The sequence below is a fragment of the Sorghum bicolor genome, chromosome 5, assembly GCF_000003195.3.
Source record: "Sorghum bicolor cultivar BTx623 chromosome 5, Sorghum_bicolor_NCBIv3, whole genome shotgun sequence".
In the NCBI taxonomy this organism is placed as follows: domain Eukaryota; kingdom Viridiplantae; phylum Streptophyta; class Magnoliopsida; order Poales; family Poaceae; genus Sorghum; species Sorghum bicolor.
The window spans coordinates 66,226,247-66,247,228 of record NC_012874.2 but is presented as its reverse complement, the minus strand read 5'-3'; the positions used below and the strand labels follow the sequence as shown (position 1 = coordinate 66,247,228).

General features: G+C 40.8%; 2 protein-coding genes across 2 annotated transcripts; one reads left to right on the top strand and one right to left on the bottom strand.

The window, feature by feature from the left end:
- Positions 1,984 to 2,751, bottom strand: LOC8074372 (agamous-like MADS-box protein AGL80). Its single transcript, XM_021462146.1, has one exon. It carries the CDS (start codon positions 2,749 to 2,751, stop codon positions 1,984 to 1,986), a length of 768 nt encoding a protein of 255 aa, XP_021317821.1.
- On the top strand, positions 19,626 to 20,621 carry LOC8074371 (agamous-like MADS-box protein AGL80). The gene has a single exon (XM_002451039.2). The coding sequence runs from the start codon at positions 19,699 to 19,701 to the stop codon at positions 20,317 to 20,319; it is 621 nt and encodes a 206-aa protein (XP_002451084.2). The 5' UTR covers positions 19,626 to 19,698; the 3' UTR covers positions 20,320 to 20,621.

The following is a 20,982-nucleotide window of genomic DNA, read 5'->3' as shown; positions in this document are numbered from 1 at the left end:
AAATCACCATGTCTACCTTGTTCATCCCGCTGGATGGCAATTTCCCAAACAATATTGTATTTACTTTTCATATATTGTGCTTGGGTAGTTGCTCTTGTAATTAGTTAGCTTGTGTAGCTTGCTAGTTACCTTCTTGCTTGTGTAGCATAGAAGTAGCTCCTAGGTGTAACTACTTTAATTTTGTAGTAAATTAGTTGCCTTGCTTAGTTTGTGTAGCTAAGTAAATTGAGCTCTCTAATTTGGCTTGTGTAGCCTTATTATTGAGCATTGCTAATGAGCTTAGGATCGGAGCTTTGTGCTTTTGCTACTAGCATGTGTACGAGCTCCCTAGAGCATGAAGTACTAGTGGCATGGGTTTGAGTAGGTGAGCTCTAGCTAGCCTGGCACCTTAGTTGCTTGTTTAGGATCTTTTAAGGTGCTTGATAACTTAGATAGAGAGGTGTAGTCTTGCTGGACTGATAGATTTAATTCTATATTTGGTTTGGTTAGCCAGTGCGATTAATGTTAGAAAGGAATATTCACCGCCCCTCAGGCCCGCCATCTTAACCCTACATCATCCTAGTACACCACTCATATGATGTACTATGGCCAACCTTCATCCAAGATCATGCAAATATCACAACACACAATTAGTACATCACAAAGGTACATTAGTTTACAAACCATGTTCCAAACTTAGTTCATAACACATAAAGTACATACATCCATCCTAATCAACAACTTTAGAGTAGCAGCAGTCTTACAACAACATAGTTTTAAAATAACAATGTGTGGGAGTACCACATTCCACACATTTATGTGGCATTGATCTCTCTCCCATTCTTGGTCCTCATTAGACTCAGTTGCGTAGAAGAAACCATACGCAGGGACAACATTACCTACAAAACTCTGTTGTAACGCCCCAAAGTCCAAATGGCTCAGATCAACTCTGCATGCTGAGCGAACCACACCTACTGAAGATTAGATGTTTCTCATTCTTCTTAAAGATTTGTATGATTTATCTGTTTTGTCCACACATGCGTTTCTAAGGAGAGTTAACGTGAAGGCTCTGTTGGATACCTTCAATTAGTATTTTAAGAAAATAAACTAAACCGTTATATTTCAACATGTCTAATCCTGATCCCCCAAAACTTAGTCTAAAGCCATAATTCGTAACCATGACCATCATCCCTATTCAGTAGTGTCCGCTCCTCAAATTAAAATTGGTAACCTTGTCGAATAGGTGAAACAAGAAAGTTCTTAGTGTTTTGTTTCCTGTGGAAGTTTGTTTCAGTTTTCGTCCTTATTCCTAGCACAATGTGTTGATGGAGGAATGGTTGAACACTTTTCTTTTCACCAAATGCTAAGACTTGTAAGTCGTAATGTGACAAAACTGAAGAACCTGCTATATAATATATAGTACATGTAAATAAAGTCAGCAGCAGCAAGTTGTCCTAACTTTATAGGTAGTTTACTTCCTCCATTCTGCTGATTGTGTTACAGATGTTCTGTTGGACGTCACAGTTCATTTCTTCATGGTTTTAATTACTCACAAAAAAATTGTTTATGGTACGTTGACAATTGTTATATAGAATGTTAGTAGATAAAGAAAAGTATGACCTGTTTTTTCAGTTTCTACAGGTGGTGTTATCCTGTAGAACCTGTGGTAACAAAGCACCATATCATTCATACAAAACATCTCATAATTCGTAGATGCGTGATATGTAACCTGGATATATTCAAATAAAGCAACAGTACCACAAAATAGAACCACCAGTAATAATATCATTTATCAAAACAACTGAAAGGGATACAGGGATGCATGCATACATATTGCTAGACATGAAAAACATGAAGGCTAACTCAAACTATTCTGCCATGAAGCAAGACATGGGATGCAATGGGTGATCCTAAGACAAGACCCCTAAGAGTAACAGATGAAATGCAACCAAAAACATATAAGAGCTGGCCATGCACAATTGAAAAATTGAGTTCCATGTACTACTATGACCATGGGAGTCCTGAGGAAAAACCCAGATTGTAAGGCTGCATCATTTGGCACCCACTTCCACTGGGGTCCCTGCTGCTGCCTACAAAGCCATCATAGAGCGCAGAGCCGAGCTCCCCATAGTTTGGCGCCAGCTGGCTTGCAAGAGGCCAGTCCTGCTGCTGCAGGTGTTCCTCTAGTGGTGCCGTGATTTGCATCTCGTTGTAGGTGTAGGAAGAAGCTTGTGTCTGCAATGAGGATGAAACTGGTGGCATCACCTGGAATGGATCTGGGAGGGATCCCTGCCTGCCGACAAGCTGCTGGATCCGTGCTTTAGCTTTGGTCATCTTCATCTCCACAATCTCCCCAAGGCTAATGAGCTCATCCTTGCTGGTGCCAACGAGGCCTGGACGACGTCCATCCAAGCTGTCATGCAAGATGACCAAGGTCTCACGCTCACGATTCTCTTGATCCAACTTGCTTGTCTGCTCATGGAGCTTGAATGTGCGACTTTGGAGGAACTCCGCCTGGCTCTGTGTCTTCTTCAAGCTGCCAACATTTGGCATGTCCTTGAATTTCTTGAGGAGTTTCTTGGCCTCTTCATCGGAGGGCCACACCTCCGGCTGAGCCTTGCCATCACCATACACCACCACACACATGTTAGTGCCACAGAGTGTGGTGAGCTCACTAGCCTTTTTTACCAGGGACTTGTAGCATCTCTTGTATGTTGCACGTCCAGTAGCATTGTTGGAGATCCACTGGAGATTCACCTTCTTGCGTGCCATAGCACTGGCACCTAGTAATAACCTAGCTTGCAAACTACTACAGTACAACAGCTGAAATGTAATGGATGCTTTGGTGTTGAGGTGAAATGAGGACAGGGGTGGGGATGTATATATAGATCAAGGAGTGGCTTAGAGAAACTTATACTGGTGATAATCGCCTAGTCATACCACAATATTTTGGTTAGCATTTACTTACTACAAAAATATGGTGTACATATTTTGCTTCATAAAGAATGCATAGACCTCAAAAAAAGCATTTCATCCTACATCATGAGCATTGTGTGATAGGTTAGGCAGCAGTCACATTTTTTGTTAATTGCAATAGTGATATGTTGCCTAATCATACCATGATATTATTGCTAGCATTATCGCCAAGTCATACCACAATATTTATGTTAGCATTTACTTACTACAAAAATATGGTGTACATATTTTGCTTCATAAATAATGCATAGACCTCAAAAAAACATTTCATCCATACATCATGAGCATTGTGTGATAGGTTAGGCAGTAGTCACATTTTTTGTTAATTACAACATTGATAAGTTGCCTAATCATACCATGATATTATGGACAGCATTAATTGTTACATAAATATAGTAATCATTCTTGAGTAGATAGCTAATCATAGTTTTACTTATTAAATGCATCAAGCACAAGGAAAACATTTCATGCATATATACATCATGAGGAATGCATGATGGGCTAACTAGACGTTGGTCAAATATTGGCAATTCCTGCTATACAATCTGTTTGGATCGGCAAGAGCTAATTTTTAGCCAGCTATAACTAGAGCTAATAAATAGCTTGCTAATAATTAGCTAGTCCAAATTAGCCCATCCAAACATGCAGACAATATAATTATGACATACTAGAATGAGGCTTGTGACTTCGAAACTAAGTATAGGACAGTATGGGAGGTGTGAATTTTATCACAGGTGTAATACCCTAAATTTTGCTTCTTTGAAAATAGAGCTAAAGTAATTTATTTTGTATTTTTGTGCTCATGAAACATAGGAAAATAATATTTTCATTAAAATAAAACTTATCATAGAATTTAGCAACATGGTTGTGCATTCATATTAGAGCATATGTTTTATTCAATGTGTGGTTTTGAGCAAAGTCAAAATATTTCAAATAGATTTTAAAAATGGATTTTGAAATGGCTTTAGAAAAAAACAAAAGAAAAACGAAAAACTCTCCCTCCACTGTTTTTGGCCCGAATGCCCTCTCCTCCCTCCCCTTTTCTTCTCTCTCGGCCTCGTGGCCCAGCAACCGAAAGCCCACCCCATTCTCCCCACCGCAGGCCCAGCTCTCCCCTTTTCTTCTGGGCCAAGCCCCTTTTCCTTTCCCCTGCTGGCGCCCAGTTTCTCCCCAGGTCACGGCCCAAACTCCGCAGCAGGCAGCCAGCGTGCCTCCCTCCCTTTGTTTCTTCTTCGGCTGACATCGTGACCCCACCAGTCAGTCACCTCCCCTTTCTTCTTCCTTGGTCATGGCCAAGAAGGACTTCAACCGGGACGGGACCGAGCCAATCCCGAATCCCACGGGATTTGTTGCCTTTGAGCAACCATCGAGCCCCTATAAGACCTTTGGTGATCGCCCACAACTCTCTTTTTCCCTCTATCCACGCAAGAAGCCGCGCCTGGTATCGCTCGGATCTCGCCGAGCCGCAATCGACCGCCGCTGCGTGGCCCTTGCGTTCTACTACCTTTGAGCAGTCTGTGACCGCTTGCCGAGCAGCACAACGTGGTAACGAAGTTCGGATGTTCTTTTTCGAACGTTGTACCGGTCTCGGTGTCTTCCTAACCCTCGCCGATGTTGCAGGGCTCGATCGGCCGCCATACCGAGCGCTGCACCGTCCCCGCGTCTTCCTCGTCCTTGTTTTCGGCGTAGGTGAGTTCGCGATCCTCTTCTCTTCATGCTCTCAGTTTTGAGTTTGGTGCATTGTATCGCATTCTCCATGAACTCCGGCGAGAGCACGCCGTTTCCGGCCATGGCGCCACCGTGAGAAGCGCTGCCGGCCACCACCCAGTATCTTTGATCAATCACAGTCGTCGGATCCGAGATCAAGGGACAGGAAAGAAAGATACCCCTTCGGGGTAGATTTTTCTAAAGAGTCCCTGGACTTTTTAAATATACAACCCACAGTCCAAAGCGCATAGGAAGGAATACGCTTTCTGATTTTGAAAATGTGAAGTCCGCCGGCTTGATTCAAAAATATGTTTTCTATTATTACAAAATTGCCACTGACTTTCTTTTGCTCATAGAATATTCGTTTCAACTCCGTTTTGACCCGTTCAAATTGCGTTGGGTTCGTTTTTACTAGCTCTACATGTTAGTAACACTGTTTTCTCAGTTTGGAACTTTTTAATTTCGTGACCCTATTTAATTAATTACTTTTCTAAATAAAATCTTAGAAATTTCATATCTTCTCCGTTTTAACTTCGATTTTCGTGATCTTTACGTCTGTGAGATCGTAGTGGTACGTAGAATTATTTTATAAACTTTTCATACTGTTTTTATGTGATTGGTGTACTGCTCTAATTGTAGCCTTGTTTACTTCGTGTATGTTGTCTCTGTTTGTTTGTGTGTTGATGATCGATGATCGAGTTTAGATGGAGAGCAGTCTTCAGTGATCAAGATTAGAGCTTTGGCAACAAGTAAGACCAGTAGAACCAAAAGGATCAGCAAGAGCAATTGGATTAAGGCAAGTATAGCATTTGGGTTTTATTTCTGTGACCATGATCCTGTGACTAGATTAATGTTAAGTAGTAAATGATAAAAATGACTTTTTAGCAACTTGATGATTTATCTGTAAGTGATAACTGGGACAATAGTGCAACCATGAGGGCTATAATGGCTCTGGCTTTAGTTAAGTATGAGTAACTTTTCTAGCTTGTTAGCGGTTACCTGTGTGGCGCAATTGGGGAATAGCAGATCGTGAATTCCTGCGGGTGGATCACATGGACTGACTAATTAAACCAAGCGGCCCTAACTTATTAGACAAACCTTTGAAAGACTTCATAGTGATCCCTGCGGACCTTCCTTGGTAGTGGGTTAAGAGGCTGATCACCTCGGGCGAAAGGGTAAAGATGTACAACCTCTTCAAAGTATTAAAAACTGGTATACTAGCCGAGCTCACGGTCAGGAGCGGCCTTGGGGATTCTTGCATTAAGGGTGATGATTCTTGTTGTGTTAAAATACTCATTATTTATTGTTTAATGCTTTTACATTATTCATGTCACATTGATCATGAGATTGTGGAATCTATATAATATAGTTGCTATACTTGTGGAGTTCGACATGAACTCACTATGGCTATTTCCCCCACACCTCAGGATGAGTTTAGGCTTGTGATCAACGAGTCAATTGGATCCTGTAGAGAGAAGTTAATACCCGAAGTTTGGAGTTGTCTATCCGATGTTTGCTATCAAAGGTTATATCCTTTATACTGAGTACGTTATATATTTATGCATTGTCTTATGATATTACCCTTTATTGGTAGCTTTATGTGAGATTTGGCTTCTAAAACTCACATATGGTGCATATCTGATTTTGTATTTAAAATCGGGTATTACAAAGTGGTATCATAGCAATGTTGACTATAGGACGCACGCCTAGTTAGAACCGGACATTTTAGCTTGCTTCTATCTTTGCTTACTTCTTGCTTTCACCTAAACCTTAGTAATTGCTAAAAGTTATGTTTACCTCTGCCCTGTTATTTTATAAAACCTTGTCTCTATTCTAAATCCTCCCTTATTGTCTCTTTAGATGGACCATAACAAGGAGACCTTTGGCATGAAAGAACAAAATGACCCAGAGATGCCAGTCGTAAAAGCATTCGACAAGGAGAAGCTTCTAGCCATGCAAACACAAGTAGTGGAAGGAATAACTCAGAATAAGAACTCTCAACAACGCATCTCAGGACTAGTGAGGAGACAAGTAGCAGAAGCTTGGAAAAATATGAGAACTCATGGAAGTGTTGGGAGTAATACTTCAGGATATCAGGATCAATGCCACTGTTGTGAGCATTATGGTCTTCCTTGCCTTCGAAATAGATCATCTAAAAAGGAAGTTAAGACAAAACCAAATTGTGTGACTAATCAGGAAAGGAAGAGGAAGGCAAAATCACTGGAGCCAGCATTGGGAAGTGATCAACATTCAAATCCTAAGTTGTCACCTTTAGCTTTGAAGTCTTGTCAGGAAAATCTAAACCTTGGAGATGGACAAACTCCCCAAGCTAACCCCACTGCTCATGAGGTATGCATAGATGGATGGACAATTACTTATAGAGAATTTCAACCTCGAAGGATCAAGCAATGTAGGATGAAACCTAACCAGACAAAGATAAACCATCAGAGTCAGCGAGCTGATAAAACACCAAGCAACACTTCAGTGGAAAATGACATCACAAAGGATCCAGCTAAGAGAAGGTGTTATCACTGCTAGCAAGAAGGACATTATATAAGCTCTTGTCCACAAAATAATCAATAGATGCATCGTGAAAGTAGCCACACCTAGTTTAAGATATAGGAATTGTGTCCCCTTGTATAATAAAAACGCTAGTAGCGAAAGTTGAGTTTGTGTGCCATGTGAACCTTTAATGCTTAATTGGTTGTTATTATTCTTATGCTTCATTTGGATCTTTGTAATGAGTGCAATGATTTTTGTGGGACTTTTCCACAACATCATTTAGCTTATAGTCCTAAGGCATAAGGAGTAATGAAATAAGTAGTTGGGTTTGGTTATATCATGTTTCTATCCCTTGCTGATTTCTGGAGCAGTCTGTAATAATTCTGGTGTATCTAAAGTTCTGATCGTGCAAAAGTGTATCAAATTTTTTTCCGGGAACAACTAGACTTCACGATCTTTCTCTGACCACAAGAATCACCCTCGTAGCTATTATGGTTTGGAAGTTACAAAAATCACAAGATGATACATATGTGCTGTCAAGAATCTGGACCAGTTCTGGTTGCCTACTGTTTTAGACAAATGTAGCTATAGAAATTGGAAACGTGTTCTATAGAAAAGTTGTAGACAATTTTCTAATCTTTCCAACAGTATAAGCTGGAACTTATTCGGATAAGTAGAACCTGAGATATAATATTTACACTTGGATGTTTCTGCTCTGTTTCAAAATCTGGACAGATCTGGTATTTCTTATTTTCAGACAACTTAATATCAGAATCTGGGAAAAAATAGTATACGAAAGTTGTAGAGGCTTTCCTAAGATTTTCAAAAATGTAAGGGTCATCTCCAGATGAGTTAAACAGCTCGAGATATAACTTTTGGAAGTTACTGCACCTTTGCTGAGACATTGTCACGATGGATATTAAGTTTGGTTGATTTACCTAAGCTTAAAAACAGAACCTAAGGAGGTCTTCTAAATGAAAGTTGTAGGGAATTTCATAAGTTTTCTAACGGTATAAGCTACAACTCTATTGGATTAACAGAATAAGAGTTATACCTGTTTTACTACGCTGGTGTTTTCATATCACGAGAAAATTTGAGGATATCTGTTTGTTCTCCTGCACATAAGTTCTTTGGGATGTCAGAAGTTCTCAGTGCTAGTCAACTTGTCTGGAAAAAGTGCAAGCTACCTTTCTTGTGTCCCCTAGTTGACCTTTCTTAAGGGGGGTAGCCTAAATAAAGGGGTTACATGGAGAAGAATTGGCTAGTCTTGGACCATATGTAAAGATCACAAGTGTTCGGTAAAATTGGTTTTTGATTCAAGATATCAACCCATTAAGAGAACATTAATGGAGATATATGTCATGGCTTATACTAATGGATTGAGAGTTATGTTATGAGGATCAGATGACACCAAAGCTTACAAAGCTATATGTACAATGTGAGAGTGAAGCAACTTAACCGTGATAAAGGTACCGATAATTGGAACCTAGTGATGAAACTAACCTTGGATCAAGAGACTCGGTACAACGAATGTAAAATACTATGATGTGTAGCATCCAAAAAGGATAGAAGAAATAGTCCCTAGTGTCCCGCAATCAATCTCATCTTAAGGGGAGTAGTACCTTGATATCACGTGATGATGCATTAAAACTATCTTGAAGTGATATTTGTCTTCTGAGATAATTTTGGTTATGGTCATCTATCCTTGCCGTGTTACTGACGTTGGTCACTTGATGACAGGGAGTGTAGTGTCCCATTTATCAAGAGCCCAATATGACGCCTCGCATGGATATGTGGGAAGAGTATGATCATCTTTCCTTTGAAGAAAGATGTTATGAGTATGACAAAGCTAAGTGTTATCAAAATAACAATACAGAAGAGCAAGTTAACATTGAATCAAATCAGAATACACAACGACGAAAGCGTAAAAGGAAGCTCGTAAGAAGCCTTCTCACGGAAGTAAAGTGCAGAAAAACTATATTAATGGAAGACTGAGCAATGTGGATAGGAATAACATTCAAGGAGCTACCAAAGTTGTGGGTGGATATATTTAAGTGGACTCAGTGCTAGTTTTTGCTCTGTTTGACCGAAGTGCTTCACATTCTTTCATTTCCGCCGACTTGGTAAAGACGATCGAATGAGTGAAGTGTCCCACGAGGAAGCCCTTGTTAGTTCAAACCCCAATGAGAGAAATACAGGCAGATCAGGTTTGCTCAAATATCAATCTTGTCATAAAGAAGGAAAACTTTACTGTAAACCTCATTGTGCTAGAGTCACTGGACATTCCTTTGGTTCTTGGCAATGGATGGTTATGTGCACACAAAGGAGTGATCTATGCTACCCAGTGGAAAATGTTCTTAATCGCACCATTAGGGAAAAGAATTGAGTATTAGGGTGGTCCACTCCTACCTGAGGAGGCATATCCATGCTAAGTTATCATGTCTTTGAGTTGTATAAGTTAAGAAGTTAGTAGTCAAGATGGACCTTGATCAATTATGAATAATAAACATTCTGTGAAAAATTTGAGTTTACCTTTGGTATGCAAGTGTAAAAGATTGAAAGAGTTATCAAGATCTTTATCCTATTTTCTCTTAGTGGATCCGAGCCTCTTCCGAATCTCGAGGACGAGATTCATCTTAAGGGGGTAGAATTGTAACACCCTAAATTTTGCTTCTTTGAAAATAAAGCTAAAGTAATTTATTTTGTATTTTTGTGCTCATGAAACATAGGAAAATAATATTTTCATTAAAATAAAACTTACCATAGAATTTAGCAATATGGTTGTGCATCATATTGGAGCATATGTTTTTTTCAATGTGTGGTTTTGAGCAAAGTCAAAATATTTCAAATAGATTTTAAAATGGATTTTGAAATGGCTTTAGAAAAAAACAAAAGAAAAACGAAAAACTCTCCCTCCACTATTTTGGCCCGAAGGCCCTCTCCTCCCTCCCCTTTTCTTCACTCTCGGCCTAGATGCCCAGCAGCCGAAGGTCCACCCCATTCTCCCCACTGCAGGCCCAGCTCTCCCCTTTTCTTCTGGGCCAAGCCCCTTTTCCTTTCCCCCACTAGAGCCCAGTTTCTCCCTAGGTCGTGGCCCAAACTCTGCAGCAGGCAGCCAGCGTGCCTCCCTCCCTTTGTTTCTTCTTTGGCTGAGGCAGCCAGCGTGCCTCCCTCCCTTTGTTTCTTCTTTGGCTGACATCATGACCCCACCAGTCAGTCCCCTCCCCTTTCTTTGTCCTTGGTCGTGGACAAGCAGGACTCCAACCGGGACGGCACCGAGCCAATCCCGAATCCCACGGGATTTGTTGCCTTTGAGCAACCATCGAGCCCCTATAAGACCTTTGGTGATCGCCCACAACTCTCTTTTTCCCTCTATCCACGCAAGAAGCCGCGCCTGGTATCGCTCGGATCTCGCCGAGCCGCAATCGACCGCCATTGCGTGGCCCTTGCGTTCTACTGCCTTTGAGCCGTCTGTGACCGCTTGCCGAGCAGCACAACGTGGAAACAATGCTCTGAAGTTCTTTTTCGAACGTTCTATCAGTCTCGGTGTCTTCCTAACCCTCGCCGATGTTGCAGCGACTCGACTGGCCGCCATACCGAGCGCTGCACCGTCCCTGCGTCTTCCTCGTCCTTGTTTTCGGCATAGGTGAGTTCACGATCCTCTTCTTTTCGTCCCTGTGCTCTCAGTTTTGAGTTTGGTGCATTGTATCGCATTCTCCATGAACTCCGGCGAGAGCTCGCTGTTTCTGGCCATGGCGCCGCCGTGAGAAGCGCTGCCGGCCACTACCCAGTATCTTTGATCGATCACACTCGTCGGATCCGAGATCAAGGGATAGGAAAGAAAGATACCCCTTCGGGGTAGATTATTCTAAAGGGCCCCTAGACTTTTTAAATATACAACCCACGGTCCAAAGCGCATAGGAAGGAATACGCTTTCTATTTTTGAAAACGTAAAGTCCGCCGGCTTGATTCAAAAATACGTTTTCTATTATTATAAAATTGCCACTGACTTTCTTTTGCTCATAGAATATTAGTTTCAACTCCGTTTTGACCCATTCAAATTGCACTGGGTTCATTTTTACTAGCGCTGCATGTTAGTAACACTGTTTTCTCAGTTTGAAACTTTTTATTTTCGTGACCCTATTTAATTAATTATTTTTCTAAATAAAATCTTAGAAAATTCATATCTTCTCCGTTTTAACTCCGATTTTTGTGATCTTTACGTCTGTGAGATCATAGTGGTGCGTAGAATTATTTTATAAACTTTTTATACTGTTTTTATGTGATTGGTGTACTGCTCTAATTATAGCCTTGTTTGCTTCGTGTATGTTGTCTAACCAAGCGGCCCTAACTAGTTAGACGAACCTTTGAAAGACTTCATAGTGATCCCTGCGGACCTTCCTTGGTAGTGGGTTAAGAGGCTGGTCACCTCGGGCGAAAGGGTAAATGATGACTCATGGGTAAAGATGTACAAACTTTGCAGAGTGTTAAAAACTGGTATACTAGCCGAGTTCACGGTCAGGAGCGGCCTTGGGAATTCTTGCATTAAGGGTGATGATTCTTGTTGTGTTAAAATACTCATTATTTATTGTTTAATGCTTTTACATTGTTTATGTCACATTGATCATGAGATTGTGGGATCTATATAATCTAGTTGCTATACTTGTGGAGTTCGACATGAACTCACTCTTTCTATTTCCCCCACACCTCAGGAGGAGTTTAGGCTTGTGATCAACGAGTCAGTTGGATCCTGTAGAGAGAAGTTAATACCCGAAGTTTGGAGTTGTCTATCCGCTGTTTGCTATTAAATGTTATATCCTTTTATACTGAGTATGTTATATATTTATGCATTGTCTTATGATATTAACCTTTATTTGTAGCTATATGTGAGATTTGGCTTCTAAGACTCACATATGGTGCATATCTGATTTTGTCCTTAAAATCGGGTATTACAACAGGACATCCATGTTTCAAAACATGATCAGATGATTCGATCTATGTGTTTCAAAACTCTACAGTACATTTATGTTTCTCAAGGAGGAAAGCAGTTTTTTTACCAAAAATACTGTGGGGGAGATCCCCACAATGAACAATTTTCATTAAATTTAAACCAAAGGGCAGAGAGTTTCTCAACAAGGAAAGTAGTTGAAGATATATCTTTCTAATTTATTAATAGTGACTGTTTGTTATTTAATAGGATGACATGCCATAAAATTAGAGTAAAAGATTACCCGACCCACTAATTGTAGACATCCATTATGGCCCACGGTGTGATTGCATTGTGCAACCTATGTGAAAGTTGTCTGAAAATTTTAGTTTAAATGAAATTTCTTCAGTGATGGCAGTCTAGCTTTTAGCAACAGTTTTTGTCAAATGTTTCAAAAGCATTTGTGTGATGAATTATAATTGGATGACCCACCTTCCATATTTATATATAGCTACAGACAAAGGAGACTGATCCAACATGGAAGGGAGTTCTAATGTTTATTTTCAATCAGCCATATATAATAGTTAGGTAAAGTGGCATATGTCTAAGTTGTCTAGATTCGAGGTTTGTATTATGTTTACAACTAAGATTCTAAATGGCTGGTATTGGTGTCAAATATGCTAATGTACCTATACCATAAGCACGCGATGACTCTAGTATATATTCCTAGGGATTATTGCAATATTTAAATATTGAATCTATAGGGAACAGAGAAGTTAGAACAAAGGAAAACGTTTGCATAGTAGCCCTTAGACCAGAGGCAAGGAAAGGACCAGCACATGGTGCAGATCGCCTACGTGAGAGTCGATCACAAGGATTGAATGGTTGAGTTGTGTTTTGTGGCACGTGTCATGCATTGGAAAATGTCGACTCTATCAACTCTAGGAATTGTAGGAGAGGATATGTTGTATGCTGAGATCATAACACAATTTATTGCGCAGCACTAGTAGGAAAAATGCTACTGATTTCTTGTGCTACTAATATGCATATCTAAAATAGTTTCCTCCTCTATGGTGGCACCTGTCTTTCATGTCCAGTTCATCACTCACCGTCTCAAATGACATACTACTCCGCAGATAATGGTTAAGACAACTTCCTCTCAAGAGGCACTGGCCTCCAAATTAACGGAGGCAAGCACAATAGGGTGCCGCCTCCATTAATTGTGTCCATGCCCCACAGCTGATCGCCTGCCTCGGTTAATGGTTAGTGAAGGCAGCAAGCTTAACACAACCACAGAATGATGCTTTGTTATTGAAGAAATTAGACAAGTTTTATAAAAAGAAAGAGGTACAATGGGTCAAATTTGTCTAGCATCGACATTACCCTGATGGAGTGCCACACATGAGAAGGATCCTTCGTCTCCATCGATCATTTGTACAGAGGTATTGCCATGTGTATTGCACACAAGGGTGACACAATTAGCTTTTGGGATGACATCATTCTTTGAAACATTTTTCCAATGAAATATCCCAATCTTCGTTCTTTTGCAAAGGAGGCAGTGATCTCACTTAAGAAGTTGAGGGAGCATGGAAACATATATAGTAGGTCTTTTAAGAATTCCTATGACAAGGCATGCATACAATGAACTTCTGCAACAGGAAGATGATTTGCTAGAGTTGAGCAGTGTTACGATCATGAAGAGAATGGTGAATGCCCCTTCATTTGGGGGCATGCTGCTTATTCTGTGATAGTGTTGTCGATTTGAAAATCCAAATGTATACCGAGGAATAAATATTCACTTGTTTGCTCCTAAATGATAGCTAGGTTAAACAGAAGGAATATGTTGTGAAGAAGGAAAAAAATGGAAGACATTTCTTGTGTTAGTTGAGGAAGAAGGAAAAAAATGGAAGTTCTTTTTTACTGCCGTTCTTCATCTGCTAGATGGTTTTCTTAGGCATCTCCTTGAATGAGGAAGTGCAGATACATCATAAACTATTGCTGGCTAAAAACAACTTTCCTTACCCTTTGTTCATGGAAATCTTCATGGTAGCTGCCTGGTGTATATGGAATGAAAGAAATGCTTTGATCTTCAATGGGAAGGCTCCTAGTGTGGCTTCCTGGAAGCCTAGTTTTAAAAGAGAAATAGAGTCTCATCTCTGTAAAATTAAGCAAATCCTTCACTCCTTTATTCGGTTGCGTCAAAACAGCTTGTATTTTTCTTTTCTTTTTCTCTCTGTGTTCTTTTGTTAATGGTTGTTGTTGGCCTTGGTAAACTGCTGGTTAACCAAGGAACCATTTGGAGTCTTTTGGTTCCTTCTCTCTTTAATATATTATAAATGCTACCAGGGGGCTTTGCCCCATGTTTTTCATTCAAAAAATACTTAAGGAAACTGCCTCTGATAATACTCTATTAATGGAGGCAGATGCCATATGGCAACTATCTCTATTAATGAATTAACTGAGACAGCGAACATAAGGCAACTGCCTCCATTAATCTATTAACCAATTAAGGTGGCCATCCTAAGCTGAATGCCTCCTTTAATGGTCTATTAACGGAGGCGGGCTGCTTTAAGTCACCAGGCGATGTTGCTTTGGCAATTGCCTTTGTTTTGATGGTATATTAGTGGAGGTGGTCGACCTTAGGATGCCCGCCTCGATGTTTTAATAGTTGGAGATGCCTGAAAGTTTAGAATGAGTGCATGATGTTTTCCAGGTGTCACAACTTGAGAAATGCTTGTGTGTGCGAGAAGGGCAGATATTGTTAAAGGAATTGACTATTAAAGAGGATCTCACATACGAAGAGTACCCGGTAAGAATTTTTGAAAAATAGCAGGAAAGGATGCAAGGAGTCGGGTTATCAGGTTGTGCAAAGTTCAGTGGAATCGGTACACTGTAAAGGAGACTACTTTGGAAAGCAAAGGGGATCTAAGAAATACATACCTGCACTTGTTTGAGTAAGCACCAACTGAATCTCGAGACGATATTCATTTTAAGGGGGTAGAATTGTAACACCCCAAAATTTGCAAGTTTCTAAAATAGGAGAAATTGTTTTAATTGTGTATTTTTGTGCCCATGAAATATAGGAAAAATAATATTTGTTTCTATAGATTAAAATTTACCATAGGAGTTAACAACTTGTTTGAGCATGCATGCCTCTGCATTTGATTTATTGTGATGAGTGGATTTGACAAAAGTTTAAAAGGAATTCAAATTTGGTTTTGAAAACGTTTTGAAATAGGTTTTGTTTATAAAAGAAAAGGGAAACAGAAAATAAAAAGGGAAATCCTTACCTCTCTCTGGTTTTCGACCCGAAGCCCTCGTGCGGCCTGCTCTCTCCCCTTTCTCACTCTCTCGGTTTGGGCAATGTTAGTTCGGCCCAGTTCCTTTACCCCCCTCACCTTTTTGCCTTGGCGGCCCAGATCGTGGCCCTGCCAGCCGTGCGCCACGCCCCTCCCCTCTTTTCTTCCACTGACGGGTGGGTCCCGCACCCCTTAGTCACAGACAGGTGGGGCCCACCGGTTGGATCCTTCCCCTACCTCGTGGCCGCACCGGACTCTACCACGAGATCAAGTCAGCAGCGCGTGATCCCCGTGCTCGGCGTGTTCCGCAAATTGGGAGCTCTTTATATAGCAGTCGCGACCCCGATGCCTCCCTATTCCCATCCCTAGCACAAACCGCTATCGAAGACAAGCCAATTTTTGTTGCCAAGATCCACGCCGAGCTCAAAACCTCGCTCTATCGAGTCTATGTATCGTTGAGCGTTTTGCCGAGCTTCGTGTCATCATTGCGAAGTCGCCCAAACTCCTCTTTCTATTTTTCGTGCTCTATGTACTTGGCTAACCTTCGCCGAACTACGCAGGGGCCCCGCCGTCGTGGGCACTATCTGGTCACTATCAGTCCTGACCTTCGCCCTAGGTAAGTCCGCATCGAGCTCCCTCTAGTGGTGCTATCAGTTTGCTCCCTAGTGCCCTAAATCACTGTTTTGGCCAACGCCGGCCAACTCCAGCCATGGCGCCGCCGGGTTCCGCCCCAGCACCGGCCGGCCATCTTCCTTCCCCAACCCCAATCTAATCGCAACCGTCCAGATGAGATCCAGCGGCTCCACATGAAGGATACACCTTCAGTAGTAGTTTTGCAAAAGAACCCCCAACATTTTTAAAGATATAACCCGCTGTCCAAAGTGCTTTCTCTGGTTACGCTTTCTAGCTTTGAAAATGTAATTCCCGACGGTTTGATTCAAAATACGTTTTCTGTATTTAAAAATTTGCCACTCATTTTGTTTTAGTCATAGAATATTCGTTTTAACTCCGATTTGACACATTCAAATTGCGTTAGATTCGTAATCATGAGATCTACATGTTAATGTCACTATTTTACCAGTTTGAAACTGTTTAGTTTTGTGACTCTATTTAATTAATTTTTTTCTAAAGAAAATCATAGAAATTTCATATCTTCTTCGTTTTAGCTCCGATTTTCGTGATCTTTACGTCTGTGTGATCATAGTGCAACGTAGATTCATTTTATAAACTTTTCATCTTTATTTTATACTGTTGGTGTATTGTTCTAATTATAGATTTGTTTGCTTTGTATGATTGCCTCCGGATGATTGTTGTTGATGTGATGGTTGAGTTTAGACGGTGAGCTTTACGTGGTGATCAAGAAGCAGATTGTGGAAGGCTTGGAACTTGAAGAAGGATCTAAGTTAAAGGCAAGTATAGCATGGGATCATCCTTGTTCTCCGAATAACTTAAATCACACAATTCATATTGCATGTGTTCCCTTGCTAAGGATTTCCTAGTATTGATCTTATACCTTGTCACCTATGGTTTTGCATTGGGTAGCTTATGCTAGTGCTCCACTAAAACCATGATATTGTAATTTGATTAATGGAATATGCAATAAACATTAAAAGATGACTTTTTAGCAACTTTGGTAAAGGGAGCTAGAGCATTGGGCTACCTTATGGTGCTCTAGTTTCTCTCCATAAGGACTTATCTGTATATGACCATCCGGGATTTACAGTACAACTGTAACGGCTACATGGCTCTGGCCTTAGCTTAGTATGAGGACCATTTCTAGCTTGTTAGAGGTTACCCGTTTGGCGCAAATGGGGGATGGCAGACCCTGGATTCCCTGCGCGATAGAATCACACGGACTTACTAACAAAACCTAGTGGTCCTAACTTGTTAAACAAACCTATGAGAGGCTTCATAGTGAACCCTGCCAGTCTACCTTGGTAGTGGGCTAGGAGGTCGACGGGCCTCAGGTGAAAGGGTAAATCATGACTCACAGTGAAAGTGTACAACCTCTGCAGAGTGTAAAACTGATATATCAGTCGTGCTCACAGTTACGAGTGGCCTTGGACCAATACAGAATAAATGATCACTAATAGAAAATCATTAATGGTGTTATTGTTAATATGTTGTTTATGCTATTCTTTATTCACTTTACCTGATCATGATTTTACTTTGGGACTTGACAACTTGATGCTACTCATATGCTAAAATTGTGACAACTAAAAGCTACATGCAGTCAAACCAGTGTCTAGCCCATTTGAGCCTCATGAACCCTATGTTATTCTTGTTGAGTATGAGATGTACTTACACTTGCCTTTATATTTTCTATGGACAAAAATACCGGATGGGTACTAGATTGCTAGTTTGGAGAAGAGTTTAGGCTTGTGCTCAACCAGTCAGTTGTCCCTGTGGATTTGGAGCTTTCGCCTCAAGAACGGAGTGTCTTCCCGCTGTTTTCTATCTAAGGTTATATCTTCATATTAAGTTCGTTATATGTTAAGTATTGCCTATTGGTATTACCCCTATTTGTGGCTATATGTGAGGTTTGACTTCCTAGGCTCACATATGGTGTGTATCTGGTTTTGTTCTTAGAACCGGGTGCTACAAGATGCATGCTAGGAGGCAATGAAAGAGTCTTTAGAAGGAGGAGGCAAAAGAGTTCTGACCCTGGATCTTGTTCACTTTGACGTGATGTCTTCTAGGGTTTTCCAGAGTCTTCTAATGTAAATTTTGTTGCAGTTAAGTTTAATCCTTTTTAACTGTTTAATCCTCCTTTGTATGTTTTCTAAAATATCCCTGAATTGACCAATATTCATGGAAATTGTCAGTAATAACCTCCTATTCTATCATATTCATTATTTTAACTATCGTCAAGATTCATCAATGATCAACCTATATGATTACTTCATTATAGCCCATTGATTGATCTTTATAGATGTTGACACCAATGGTGCTAAATAGATAAAACTGCAAGCACACGGCTGTGAATATATCTTTCACCTGGAAGTATTACAAGGTGTTGATTTCCACAGGGAACTTGAAGTGAACTAATAAACAGTTAGGTTTGTCCTAGAATGACACAGGGGTATATGATAGGTTGGGTAGAGAAGATTTATGTGGTTATGATCACCAGAGAAGGTAAGCTAGATACAAAAGATTGTTCATGTTAGGATGACTATATGAATATTATCAGTGGAAAGGGCTGTGCAGGGTCCTACAATTTTGATAGTTCCATCAATCCTTGTTTGTTGAATGTCTCCTGTAGAGAAAAACCACAAGCTCTATCTGAGGCTAAGAAATGATCTCAGGTGTGTTTCCTGCCTTCCTAGATGGACCCATGTGGCCTCCTTGGGGAGGTTGGTTGACCCACTATGTGGGACCACTAGCCTATGTTTCTCCTATATTTCGACTACAGTCAAATAGGGTGCATGTTCATGTGGAACTAAGTTGTATAAATATGTTCATGGTTTGCTTGGATCCTTTTCATTTCACTACTACAAAAATGATTTTGCGAGGCATTGTCCAAACATTAATGGAGACATTCACAAAATCCAACCGCCTCAAAAAATGCCTGAGGATTGTTCGGAGGTGGATGTTTTTATTTACGAAGGTTGTCACAATTAACCATCTCACAAAATTGTTTTATGGACGCGGTCAAAATTGTCCGCCTCGGTAAATCGATTTATGGAGACGGTAAAAAATGTCTGCCTATGAAAATAGATTTACGGATGAGTAAATGCTATCAAGTTATTCCTTGTGGATCTTTAGCAGCATTTAAATGATATTTGAGCACTGTCTAGCCTATCACACACAATCTTCTATCTGTGTAGAATGTTTTTCTTGTGACCGAATGCATTTAAGAAGTAAGAAATATGTTTCGATAGTTACTTATGGATTATTATTATTATATTTATGTAGTAGTAAATGCTTGCCATAATACCATGTTATGATTAGGAAATTTATAATGGATGTAATTAAACATAATTACTATTGTCTAATCTATCACACAATACGTATATGGCATGTTTTCTTGTGATTGATGCATTTATGAAGAAAAAATAATGTCCTCAGCTATAAGAAGGAAAAAATAAATATGTACTTAATTTAGGCAGTGAATTAATGATTTCCATATATAATATCATGTTATGAGTAACCCATTAATCGCTGCTATAAGTTTCTCTAGACTCCTCCATGGATCTATATATATATAAACCAGCCCTCTCCTCATTTCATCTGAACACCAAAGCAGCCATTTCCTTTTCTTTATATAATTCTTGTAGTTTACCAGCTAGGATATTGCTCTAGGGTGCTATGGCACGCAAGAAGGTGAATCTCCAGTGGATCTCCAACAACGCTACTCGGCGTGCGACATACAAGAGACGCTCCCAGGGCCTGGAGAAAAAGGCTAGTGAGCTCACCACACTTTGTGGCATCAAGTTGTGCGTAGTGGTGTATGGTGAGGGCGAGGCTCAGCCAAAGGTGTGGCCATCGGATGAAGAGGCCAAGGACCTCCTCATGAAATTCAACAACATGGTAGATGTTAGTAGCCTCAAGAAGACAAAGAACCAAGAGGACTTCCTCCACAGTCGCTCCTTGAAGCTCCATGAGCAGGTGACCAAGTTGGAACTTGAAAATCGCGAGCGTGAAACCTTGGACCTCCTCCATGATAGCATGTATGGAGAACGCCCAAGCCTGGTTGGCACCGACAAAGACGAGCTCCTTAGCCTTAGGGATGTGGTGGAGATGAAGATGAGAAAAATCAAAGCACGGCTCCAGCAGCTTGTTGGGCAGGGAGTCCTCCCACAGCCATTGCCGCAGGTAATGCTGCCAGTGTCATCCTCGTTGCAGACACAAGCTTCTTCCTACACCTCCAATGAGGTGCAAAGAATGTCAGTACCAGAGGAACATCGTCCCTTGCAGCAGGACTCATGACTTGCCAACCTAGCCCCAAACTACAACTACCCCGAAGCCGGTAGTAGTAGCGAGCCCAGTAGCAGTGGGTGTGAAATGATGCACCCTTACAATCTGGGTACCTGGTCAAGGCCCCCATCGGTATGCTAGGGAAACAAATCCCATAGTGTGCATGGCCAGATCTTATATGTTTCTGTTGCATTTTGCCTATCGCTATTAAGGGTCCTATCTTAGAGTCATTCGTTGCATCTCATGTCTTGTGCTTAGCAGTAGAAGTTATCTTTCATGTTTTTTGGCATGTAACAATTTGTATGCATGAATCCTTGTATCCCTTTCAGTTGTTAGATCAATTTTATTAATGGAAGTTATATTTTGTTGTGTTGCAACTTTATTTACACATATCTAGATGAATGGTACAAAGCAGGGGGTTTTGCCTCTGATTCTTGCATGGTATATGACCATTGGCGGACGCACGGGGGGGCTACAGCCCCCCGTTGGGCTGAGAAAAATTTGAACAGATTTTCTTTTTAGCAAAAGCCCTGCCCAAAATACTGCCCGGCACAGCTACCGCACGTCAATACATTGCGAGTTCGCGACTTTCGTGCCGCCGCCCGCGACGCCTCCTCGGCTCCTCGCGTTTCGACTTCCACATTCCACCGTTCCATGATCGGCCGATCGCCTCGC